Here is a 12,731-nt window from a genome sequence, read left to right as displayed (position 1 = left end):
CTCTCTCTCTCTCTCTCTCTGAACTCCCTTGCTGAGGCCGACGACCTCTTTTTATATATCAGCCGCCATTTCTGGAACTCACGAGCGTGGCCGGGACCAGTCGTGTCATTCCACACCGACATGACGGCAGAAATCTCTCGAAAACACGTGTCGGCGGCTCGCGTAACTTCGCAGCTGTCAGGTTTCAGTTACGTGTCAAAGGCAGGGCGTCGCGCGGGGAGTGTTGGGAAGAAGGGGGGAAAGCGACAATCCTTGTTATCTTCCAGGCGCGCACGGCGCATATCATATTGCGGCAGTCGCCAGCCAGCTCTGCACCTGCACGTGTCCCGGCCTTGATCACGTTCGTTACAATATACTTATATATATGTACACAATATTAGGTAACGATTTTCCTGATGTGGACGAAACAATTTATTTATTCATATTAATTTATGTTTGTTTGAGACAAAACAGTATTTTTATATAGTAACAGTTTGGAATTTTTTTGTAATTTTCGATGGAACGTTTTAATCTCAAATCGTCTGCAGAACTGATCGAACGTGTCTTCTGGTGACGCAGTATTTTATTAGCATGTACGTCGAATAACATATAATTGCACGAAATAAATTTCAAGTATTAACACGCAAAGTACCAATACCTATAGTATGTATCCAACATATGTTTGAGAGTATTTTGAGAGTAAAACGTCTGCAGTTACGTTTCCACGACCGATGTATCTGAATAGTTGTGACATCTTCGAGTAGACTGCGAAGCAAACTGGAAGGATACTAATTTGAAACTACAACCTACATCGAGATCAAGACATATTCGGTTCTATCAGCAGTGCAAGATTGAGTAAGGTTTTAATCCCTATTAAGAGGCCCAAACTACGACATAGAAGTCAGACGCCGTTTCTGGGACGTTTTTGAGGAGTGTCTACGTTTAAGAGTAACGAGTATCGACTTCGGGCGGAAGAAAGGAGGTCCCGGGTTCCCGTGATCACCACCTGGAGGTGCTGTTGTACGAGACCTGGAAGGAAGGCGTTGTGGAGTCCCGGGTTCCAGCCTCCAGCAGGATATATGACCCTGCCACATAACTTCTTGTCCAGATTACCCAGGTTCCAGAACACGAGGTTGGTTCGTTCTATGGATTGTCCGGATACTATCAAAACTGCGATTTTTATTTTGTTTACCAACTTTAAAAATTCTAATTCACGAGGACCGTTACCAATTATCAAAGAAATTTCCATTTTGTAAAATTAATATTTTAGAAATTAATTGATTCATTGATGTGTACGAATTGCAAGTGCGACAAAAATACATTTGAGAGTAGTACCGTAACTTGTTAACTATTTAACTTCTCAATATTGGTTGCATATATATTTATTAAATTGACAGTTCTACTACTTAGCGAAACGTAATTTCATTCTTCTAGTGGTCCATTTTCTCTGCCCACACATATAGGGTCTATATATATAGTGATACATATTTTTGCTAGCTCTGGAAAGTAATAGTTTTGAATAAGTATTTTGATTTGATTGAAATAAGAGCTAACTAACAATACTATAACAAAGTGATTTCGAGTATAGGCCTATACCTTTGATTTTCATTCGAATTATTACATGAGTAATTGTACTTAAATTAATCGTCCGTGTTTTCTGAAATTAATTTGTGTCCACTTTATAAATTGTTTATTTTCTTGTTAAGTTTTGTCAAGGGTTATGTTCTTGTGATAACGTGATACTGAGTCAAGTTTGTTTGTTTTCTGGATAAAATGTTCTCATTATTTAGGTTAAATTCAATGAAAATATAGATTAGTTTCAAAAGATTTGACGATATTATTTCAAAATTTGATTTTTTTATAAAGGTGCCCACAGTGTAACCTAGTTATCATTCTTATTTGAAGGTTTAAAACAACACAGTCAACAGGATTTTTTGAACTACAGGGTAAGTAAAACTACAGTGTATAGCAGAAGCAATACAAATAAAAGTTAGCGACGAAAAACTAGTAGAATAAAACCAAAGTGTTCAGGCCAGTTTTCTTACTTATTTTAAAACTTGTGGTTACATTTTACTGTTATTATTTTGGTTTACCAAATTTATTCCCAGAGTATTTTCACTATCATATTTCATTTGGCACACCAAAACGTTTGGCATATCCCCTAATATTTACGAAAGTGCCTAAAAGCGGGTTTATGTTGCTACACGTGGGTCCGCCATCTTGACGACTCCGGCACCGCGGTTACACATCCCCCTTCATTCGACTTCCGTTCCATTCGCGAAATTATTCATACCAAATTTATTTTCTGCTCGCGACGCATCCTCTCGAGTGTAAATCTAAAGTCCATTTAATCTAATATGGACCATTTTAAATTCAATGTGTCAGTCCAAATGGCGTTTAAATATGAATCTACTTGTACCGACATATCTTCAGTTGGAACTAATGGAAAACATTGATCTTTTTAGTTAAAATTTTTAAGCGTGTTTGATGGGAATGACTGTTAATGTCCGAGCTTGCGGGGATTCCCGGTCGGTGCTGAAGACCGCCGCCACCTTATCGCCTCAGGGGGGGAGGGGGAGGGTGTAATAACCTGGGGGAAGGGGTGCCGGGTTCGACTCGCGGTCACGCACCAGCCCCGCGCAATCGGCGTGTGGCGGCTCCGCTAGGGTAGGTACGTGTCATGCTTCATGCCACCCCCCCCCCCCCCCCCCTCTTGCAAGAGTCTGCTTGGTGCGTGCGCACCGCGGCGGGCGACTGCCCTCCCCCCCCTCCTCCTAGCTACTACGAGTCTAGCCCCGAGAACTAACTGCAGCGAGCTTGTTTGGCACCAACAACTCACGGTTGTCAAATGAATATCTACACAGCAAAACTAGCAAATCAAACATACTATTCTTTATTTAACTTGCCGGAAAAAAATAAGTAAACAAGCACACGTGTGGTTAGAAATAGGCTGTAGATGTGGCATGCTCTGACGTAGTTCAAGTCACTTTTACCTCACCATCGTCATATTTCAACACCAAAAACCAACGCCTGCTGATGGATAAGTATGAATGAAAATTTCCGCCCTTTTAAACACAGTCCTTACTAAATGTGTTCCCACAATGCAATACGGGAACGCCTATTTAAAGATATCTGCTCCTGTTCGTTCTATGCCCGCGATATAGACTCGTGACAAAAAATTATTTTTTGTAAATTGCAAATCGGCAATAAATAATTTCTAAATCAACGTTATTTATGTTTCAGTCTCAATACATACTAGACAGCGGCAATACACTGTCGGTAATGCCTGCACTCGTGCCAGGCTGCGGACAATTACCTGCGGTTGGTGATGCCTGCCGGGAGAAGTCCGCCATCTTAGTTTCTCGGCACCGGCGACGTGGCACATTTTTGGCATCGTCAAAAGCTGTTCTTTCTTCTAATCGTTTCTTGCAATTCCGAGTGTGTAAATCCGCCACATGCCTCGACATTGTAATTTTAATGCAAATATTTTTCGTAATTTAACCTCACAGATGTAATATATCATAAACCTTAATAAAACGTGGTTTAAATAGGTTATTATTTTATGCACAAAATGAATTTTATTTGACTCGAATTGGTTAACGCGTGTGTCCAATATAAAGCAGATGAGTCACCCGCAATCGAACTTTCGAGAAGCTTGCCTATTACACATAGTGAACTGTAACTATATAAAAACTGTTGATAATGGCGCATGCGTATACCCTTAATATTATATGTAGGCCTGTTTATATTTTATAACTTGCATCCCTATTTATAAGACGTATTCACGTTAAAAACATGTCCGCTCAAATTGAGGATCAGTAGGTTGGCTACCTACCGTGACTTCACGTGGTGTGAGGGTCCCCGCGTCATGCCGGGAGCTCAGTGGGTGACGGCGCGCGAGCTGAACCTGGATTAACACCCGTGCTCGAGTCGGGGACTCGAACCTGCAACCCCAGGGCTGGAACCCTCGCTGAATAGACATAAATCAAACTACGGAGTCCGCCATGCTGGTGACTGCGTGTGACCTAAATAATAAGCAAGGCTTCAACTAAGTGCTGAAGTATAAATAACTGCGCGGAATTCCCATGATACAGCATGGGACAAAATATTCAGTACTGAAATTAAAGCAACTTGACCGCACGTTTTAGTACTCATTTTGGCCCATAGGCTTTAATACAAACATCCATATTATTTGGAAAAAAAAATACTGAAATTAATACGCTGGTGAATCTTCAGACAACGGTTAAAACGAAGAGCTTTCGATAAACGCGGGGATCACAAATATCTCAATTATATTTTAGCTTGGAATCAACTATAGATTCTTAATCATATTTCCTAAAGGCTAAAGATAGAATCACGATTCAACTGAGAGCCAACAAGGAGAGTTTTAAATGTATGCTGTGCGTTATTTGCAGGCAAGTTTCAGAAAGTTCAAAAACAGTAATATTTAACACCCTTCTTTCAAGTAGTTGCAATAAAGGCAATTAATAATTTCTTAAATATAAGCTAAGTAATTTCAATCAAACTTCCGTGCTCAAAAATATTAAAATTTTAAGATAATTCATCTTACCATAAAATTTAATGTACCTACATATGAAATTTTGAGGCTTTCATATATACGACTAATTAATATAAGTTATTATTTAAAGTCGAATAACTAAGTGGCTCTGGAAATACAATAGATTTCTTTAAATTAATAATTCTTCAACCACATACAATAACCAGTTAATTCAATAAAATGTATTCAGATATGAGATAGAAAATGATTTAGAAGGCACGTGGGTACAAGTACTTTCTTATCTCGCTGATGATGAAAGAGCGGACGTAACTTATGGTGATTTTTTTTTGTTGTTTAGTCGTTAATTTTAATTATAATAATAAAAAATAGAAAGTTAAAATTACTGAGGCATTACTAAAATTAGTAGGCCTACCAGTTCAAGAAATGCGAATTGTTTAGCGAAATGAAACATAGGTATTGGTTAAGGGAGAGAGGAACGTGTTTGAGGCCAGGTGCTTAGCTACAGCTGCTGTTGAGCAACGACCACACTAAATTTGGAGAAGTCGTAAAAATAAAATTTTAGTTGGAACAGCAAAGTTGGACAACCCTATCTGCACATTCTCATTTTATTATAAATAACAATTTTTGTATATTTATCTAAGAAAAGCTAATTTTGTTCTGTTGAAATACGACGGATCGTGAAAACTACTTTAATTGTATTATGGCACCACAATGTTTCTGCATAGCTGAAAAATCATACAAAAAAATGTTGGTACCTTGCCAATTGGTAAAGATTCATTAGTGTATTTCAAATTACAGATATAAAAATATTCCAACACTTATGTTGCAAACGGTCATTCATTATTTGAAACAACATACTGTACTCCTGTGAACATTTTTTATTTGGAATGATCTAATTTCAAGGAAAGTATACTGAAGTACATAGAAAATAGTGACACCATTTTAGTTACCTATATTCGTTTCTGCAAATAGTATTATTCAAAAATAATTTCAATAAATGTGAATGAACGGGTACACAAACTGTCTTGTATAGTGCAAATTATTATTTTTAGTTGTCCTAATTATTTATTATTTTTGTATTTTTAATTCACAAGAACATACAATAGACCTACTGAATATTTGGCTTTTTGTAGTATACAATTGCAGATTTTCTCACATCATGGCTTACGCAAAACTTCTTATTTTTGATAGAATGTAACGAATTTTTCTTTCTTATTCGGTCCTGTCAGAACTTGCGAAGTTGGCCCTTAGAAGGCCCCCGCGTATACTTAGGTATAGGCCCTACGCTGCGCTGGTTTATAATGCAGAAGTCCTTGCAGCCCCTTCAGTGTTTGCAACCTAATTCTCCGCTACGCAACTCCGGATTGCAGACAATTAGGCACTATAGGAACAAACTACAGCCTCAGTTCGGTCTTTTCATCTCACAAATTAATAGCCTATGTACATTTTGTTTAGATATAATAGTCGCTGCTGCTAGTGTACATGCAAGCTACTATGTAATGTTTAGTCTTGCATTACTGACGGCGGAAAAAAAAAACTTTTTGGCAACGAATCCTAAAAAGATTCCGTCCAAGTTTTCGTCACTGAATCTGTCATTCTCAAACCGACAACGCTGATCACTCCTAGTAAAGTTATTATAATGAAAAAAAATAAAATTAATAAGCCTAAAAAGTGTTTTTGTTAATTTTATTTTGAACGTACTTTCATTTTGGGTTTCTAAATAAAACTGTGACTACTCGAAACACAGACTACGATTTGAAAGAATAATCAAGTCATATTTACTCACTACGAAACGAAAAGCTGTAATTTAAGTCATGTATATCTTGAATCGTGTTATGTTTTACTTACAGTTTAAATTATTTATTATAACAAAGAAAAATGAATGAAATTAAACATAAACAAAGACAAGAAATTTGCATATATGTGTAAAAAAATATTCTGAGAGGAAACGTAGAAAAACTAGAAACAGTCTAGATAAATTTGCTAGAAGTTACTGCACATGTTCAGATGTACGTATTTGAACTCCGTTAACTACATTATATAAATAAAACTATCGTTCAGTGAAACGCGGTCGCTGGAACGTACTAATTTAAATGAGTCCGTTACAGAGTGACCATAGAAGTGCGAGTCATGTTTTTCCCGCCAGGAAATGAAAGCAGTGGTGAGTGGCGTGGTCCACAGCCACACCCGGCCACAGCGAGCCCTCAGCTGTCCTCGACACACGCTCGAGGGTAACCGCCCACTCAGCCGCGACCAACCGCCGGAATCCTTCCGCCGGGCGTTCAAAACAATGCCCGAGCCGTTACACGGGTTCCCGCTCATCTGCAGCCCGAATCACTGCCGCGCGGGCCACGCGCCGCCGGCCAATCACGGCGAGGCCCCGCCCCGCACGACCTGCGCGGCGGGGAGCGCTGGGCGGAGCCTCGCCGGCCGGGAGGGGGGAGAGAGGGGAGGCAGCGCGCGCGTCGCCCACAGTCGGTGGCCAGCCGCCGAGAGGGCAGCACGTGCGCCATGCCGCGCGGCTTCCTGGTGAAGCGCGCCGCGGAGCACGACATGGAGCCCTACGTGTACTACCACCGCCACCAGGAGCTGCTGTACTCGGAGCTGCGCGCCACGCCGCCGCCGCTCGACCTGTCCATCAAGACCGCGACGCCCATCACGCCGCCGTCGACGCCGTCGCCGCAGTCGCCCCGCCCGCCCCCGGAGCCCGACAAGCGGCCCGCCGCCGCGGCGCCCCCCAAGCGCAGCAAGGCGGTGCGGCGGCTGCTGTTCGACGAGGAGCACAGCTCGCCCGTGTCGGGGACCATCATCCGGGAGCTGCGCGACGACGAGCCGCCGCTCGCGGTGCGCAAGGGCGACATCGACCCCGCCTTCAACGTGGTCGAGGTGACGGAGGAGGCCAAGGCGGAGCTGGCCAAGATCGAGAACCGCATCGGCGACTACATCTGCCGCCTGTGCTGCGAGATGTACGAGGACGCGTTCGGGCTGGCGCAGCACCGCTGCTCGCGCATCGTGCACGTCGAGTACCGCTGCCCCGAGTGCGACAAGGTGTTCAACTGCCCCGCCAACCTGGCGTCGCACCGCCGCTGGCACCGCCCCCGGCCGCCGCCCGGCCCCGTCGACCTGGCCGTCAAGAAGGACCGCGGGGACGAGGACGGCGAGTTCGCCTGCCCCGCCCCCGGGTGCTTCAAGAGGTTCCGGCGGCAGGCCTACCTGCGCAAGCACCTGGCCACGCACCAGCAGCCGGAGGCGGCGCCCCCGCCGTCGCTGCCGCCGGCCCCGCCCGCCGACTGACGGCCGCTGCTGCCGGCGCCTCCCGCCGCCTGGCCCCCGCCGCCCCACCGGCCCCTGGCGCTGCCTCCGCCGCCGCCCCTCTGGCGCTTCAACCTGCTGTGAGCGGTGAGTGCGGTGGCCCCCAGACTACTGTCTAGTCATCACTCTAGTCCACGTCTACACTTCTAGTCAGCTTGGAAAGCTATTCTAGTCACCAGCAACTATCTAGTCGACAGTCTTGCTGTCACCTCGGTCATATTCTAGTCTTCGATCTAGTCGTATGCTGAACAGTCCGTCAGAGTCATACCGAATCATGCATCGTTTTCTAGTCATATGTTCAAGTTCAATGATCGGTATTTCTCTGCTATGGATAACTTTTAAGTATTTAGAGACTACCTGTATATTCGTTAAGATAGATCTTTGTTGCTTTATTCAGATTCTAATAGTCTGTATCCCGTGCTGTAATATATGTTGTGTAGTATTATGATGATGTTCGGTATCATTCCCTGCTGTGATTTAAAATTGCCACGAAACAAAAATTACTTAGATCTAACCAAACAACATTTTATACCTATATTAAATATTATTTTGTCAAATAAAGTAGGCTACATGACTAATTGAAATAGTGTGTTAGATTTAGTACCTAGTCTATAAGAGGAAAGAAATAAGCTAGATTTATAAATATGTTTTTGTCAGTAATTAAATGCGGCCTGTCAAACTGTTGCTTCTCACCCAATTGGTCACTTCAATTGCTTGTGTAATTATCTTCATAGAAGGTTTTAGAGACTTAAAAAGCAATAAGTTACTCCTAACGATTATAGGTAAATAATAACAATAAATTTTAAGTGCAATAATTACATTTTTAAATATAAGGTAGTTTTACCTTTAAGTAACACATTTATTTCCTGAGAGCTAAAGAAACATATTAAATATAATTACCTAAAGGGCCATTGCAATAATTTTCTGCGTGTTAATTATTCTGTATATATATGATGCCTTGATTTAGTTAATGCACGATATACTGGTTTTATCATAGAATGTTATTTGTTTACTCACTACTTGCCACGAAGCATATGGAAATACATTATCATACTCTTAACTTTGTGGCAGCTTGCAACCAACGAAGATGCTTACAGCTTACTGCGCTGTTATAAATAATTAAATAATACCTTAAAACAGTTCCTAGAACAATCATTGGTAGCAGTCAAATGCGCTATGTGAACGTGTGAACTAATCGTGTAAATATAATTTCTGTATATTGTTTAAATTAATTTTTCTGTGGGTGTATAGAGCTAGAGAAAAAGCAGAAGATGATTTCTTTCTTGATGTAAATAAATAGTGTAGGCATTTAAATAATTTGGCTCTAATATTTTTTTCAAAATGTTTTATATTTAAGATTCCAAGATCCCATTGGTAATTTGTTATATATGAAGGCCCATAGGTTAATTTCTGTCAGTTCGCGACAGGCAAATGAAAGTTTTTATTCTCGAAAATTTTATTTTGTTACAATTAAAATTTTAATTACTGTGAAATTATTTTATAAATTTTATTTTGTTAACTGGAAGAGAATATGTGCATTTATTATTTAATTTGTGAGTTTTGTTGTAGTAACGATGTACAAGCCACGTACAGTAATAAGGTAGGTATATTCTGTTTAATTTGCTGGCACCAATGTTTAATAATGCATTATGACTAGGGACCGGAAAAATTCGCGAATTAAAATATGTATAAGCTACCTCTAAGCTAATTCCGCTATTGGTACACAGTTCATAAGGAATACTCCTGGCCATCGAGAAACCATCAATTAAATAATATCCGAATCACAGGCTAGTCGGCAGACAATGAACACGCGACGTTTGCCCGAGTACACACAGCACTGTGAAGTCTATCCTATAGGTAATTGAAAACACGAGTTTTTTCGGTCCCTTACTATAACATAAACATGTCTAAGGCTCATTGATATCTCGGATAGACTTCACAATACTCTGCGTACTGTGGTCATTGGCTGTTGACTTGTGAGACGTCTCGACCGTGTTACTTGTTTGATCGAGAGTCGCTGATTGGCCCAGGGTCCTTCAGCTGAAAAATGGGCCAATCGCAGAGCAGCACGAAGGTAAAGTGCGTTTGAGTGTCAGCCTATGTGGATCCACGAAGTTTTCCATTCTCTTATGTGTCTTCAGACAGCTTGCTAGCCTCGTGATGTTCATTTATTTAGCTTAAAGCATTTCAGAGCACACGATGTTTCTTTTACTTCGTTTGCTTATCGGGACTTACGGATAATTCAAGTAGGCTGCTTGGTGTCAGTCAGGCTGAACTCTGGCCCCGGATACAGGGATAAAGTTTGACATGTCGGGGATGTCGTAGGCCTACTGTTGTAGGTGGGGAGGCTCATGCACACTATAGCGGGCCCTGCGGCGTGTGGAGTGTTAGTGGGAGGTCGTGTCTTCTCGGGCACAATGTGTTTATTATGTGTCATTCAGGCGACAAACATCAGTTGATCGCAGAGGCTTTACATCGGTTACCTATGTCTGTTGGCCACACAGTACCTGTACATCATACACTTGTACACAAACAAGAATATGTTTTTACTAACGCCACACTTTTCCTTCTGTTCAGATCTCATATGGTTATATAAAATTAATTTAATTATTTTTGTATTGGGTTCATTTGTTTCGGGGCGCGTCAAGCGTATAGTGGTATACATTATCGCCAGTATCCAAATAAAGACGCGAATTTCGCAGGTCTTTACTAATCACACACACTATATAATCATTAGACTGTACAGAGAAACTGTGCCAAAATTATTAATATAAATTTATATTTACTAAAATTTTTGGCGTTAAATAAACAGAGTGTGAGCAGTTAAATAATCAAAATATGTTATTTCATTATTCAATTGGAGAAGTGTTCATTTGTAATAAGATGTAGTTTTTCTTATAGATTATAATGCATGCACGCCGATATTAACCCTAGGATCTGAATACTTGTTAGTGAACGCCTGAGAAAATATCGCAGCCCGTCGACTAAATACACACATTTTAGTATAATGTCTTCTTAGTGTAGGTACCTACAATGAATCACCCAGACAGTAGTTCAGAACATTTGATAAAATCTGCAATATTTTAATTAACTACAACCAAAAGTTTATTTGTTTTATCTTAGTGTAAGAGTAACATTTTGGAGCTGCTTTAATCATTTTATATTTGTTACAATCTCGCAGGCAAACGAATGCAAGTCCCTATAGGCAGGTTACTGTGTTGAAGCTGACAGAGTTCCCGCCAATTACTATAGTTTTGGAGCGAGCTTCATTGTATCAGGGTACAGAGCTGTCAGTCATCAGTGTCAGCGTCGATAAGCCTTTATGAAATGCGCGTGTCGGCTGTTAAAGCTATGACACGCACAGGAATTAGTTAAATGATATCGATGGTGTTGTTCTGTAACTACCTAAGTTACCAACACTATCAAATTTATTTTATTATTTAAATGTTTAAATCAATCTACAGTTTGTTTCAGAGTTAAATAAGTAAACTAAAATTAAATACATACATTGAATATGATAATTACTAAATTTATAAAAAAAACACTTTTTTTTCATTTGATAACCATTGATAAAACATTTTTTTTGTATGAGTGACAGCTTCAACCTCACCCTCATAAAATTATAAAGTAAATAAATTGATGGAAATATAAATGCTCCCCAAAATCACAAGTTTTTCGTTACCGATTATACGCAGATTTCTTCCTTCTGAAGTACATAAATTAAGGTACTTAATCTGAGTTTAAAATTAGTGACACAGTCACTTTTGATTTACGCAGAACCATTTTCGCGAGAGAAAAAAAAACAGTCCAGCTATATGTTAAAACCTCGTAGCATTGGCTGTGTGTCGTGGTTGACTGGGTTTATCTCAGGTTCATGTAGGCTGTCAGCACACCAGTCATTGTCATCCAGTGAGGGCGTAAACGCGTCCTGAATGGCTTGCAGACGGCTGCCTATTGCAAGGAAACAATCACTAACGCGGACACATTATTGCAGTTTAATGAGCGATCAGATTTTTCCAATATTATGCACCATTCAGTGTTCTTGGTTAGACGCGTAGACGAGTGCCCCGACTACATCCATCTTCACACTACTAGAAATTACAGTAAATTTACGGACTTTTCATCGAAGAATTAACCTCAAATAAACGAAGAGTTCTTCGTAATTTCAAATAACCGTATATTCGTAGATACTACACCGTATTTCTACGTCCGAATTTTTTTTCTCTCGTTATGAACAGGGTAAAGTCGCTCTTGGAAAAAAAATTGTATTTTTGCATAGCCGTAACCAGTTTTTAAATTTTTTACTTATATACCAAAATTATTCTGGTAGGTTCATGTTCAAAATAAGTGAACTTTTTACCCGTAAATTTATGAAGATCACTGGATAATTTCTAACCAGCAAACTTCGTAAATTTAAGGTGAAATTTTTTAATAGTGCAGAGGTTTCGAAATAAATTGCATTTTGCTATCAATACATGTAAAATCATCCGGTCCCGTTTACTATTTTAGTACTGAGACAAATTCAGATTAGTGGCTAAATACAGCTTTTCGTTGTTTTTTTAGAATACCTATAGGGCCTATTGTTAGTGTCCTGAAAACATATCCTTGTTATCAAGCTTCGTTTTTTTTTAAGAAACTGGACTTTTATAGGCTAATTGAAAATTGTTGTTATAGAAAATGGCTTGTCGGTAAACTCTTCCATGAACTATTAGCCTACATTTCCTGCTGAAATCATGAGTTGTTTCCATCCTCTCCAACTTTCATTTTCCTGCGTTCCCCGTCCCACCAACTTCTGTAAGAGATTAGGCTCTCAATGCTTCCATTATCTTATAATTAATGTTCTTACCCCTTCTCTTCCCAAAAAAAAACTTTCCGACGTCCGTTCGAGCACGGACCGGTTTCTAATTAATTCCAGTCAAAT

At 40.3% G+C, this 12,731-nt stretch overlaps 1 protein-coding gene across 1 annotated transcript; it reads left to right on the top strand.

Annotated features, from left to right (window-relative positions):
- Window positions 1–1,058: 1,058 nt before the first annotated feature.
- LOC134531297 (insulinoma-associated protein 1-like) lies at window positions 1,059–7,792 on the top strand. Its single transcript, XM_063366991.1, has 3 exons — window positions 1,059–1,111; window positions 2,646–2,692; window positions 7,158–7,792. The coding sequence occupies exons 1-3, from the start codon at window positions 1,059–1,061 to the stop codon at window positions 7,790–7,792; spliced, it is 735 nt and encodes a 244-aa protein (XP_063223061.1).
- Window positions 7,793–12,731: the final 4,939 nt, after the last annotated feature.

This window comes from Bacillus rossius, chromosome 3 (assembly GCF_032445375.1).
Source record: "Bacillus rossius redtenbacheri isolate Brsri chromosome 3, Brsri_v3, whole genome shotgun sequence".
Classification (NCBI taxonomy): domain Eukaryota; kingdom Metazoa; phylum Arthropoda; class Insecta; order Phasmatodea; family Bacillidae; genus Bacillus; species Bacillus rossius.
The sequence above is the reverse complement of the archived record's forward strand: the minus strand, read 5'-3'. Positions and strand labels throughout refer to the sequence as shown.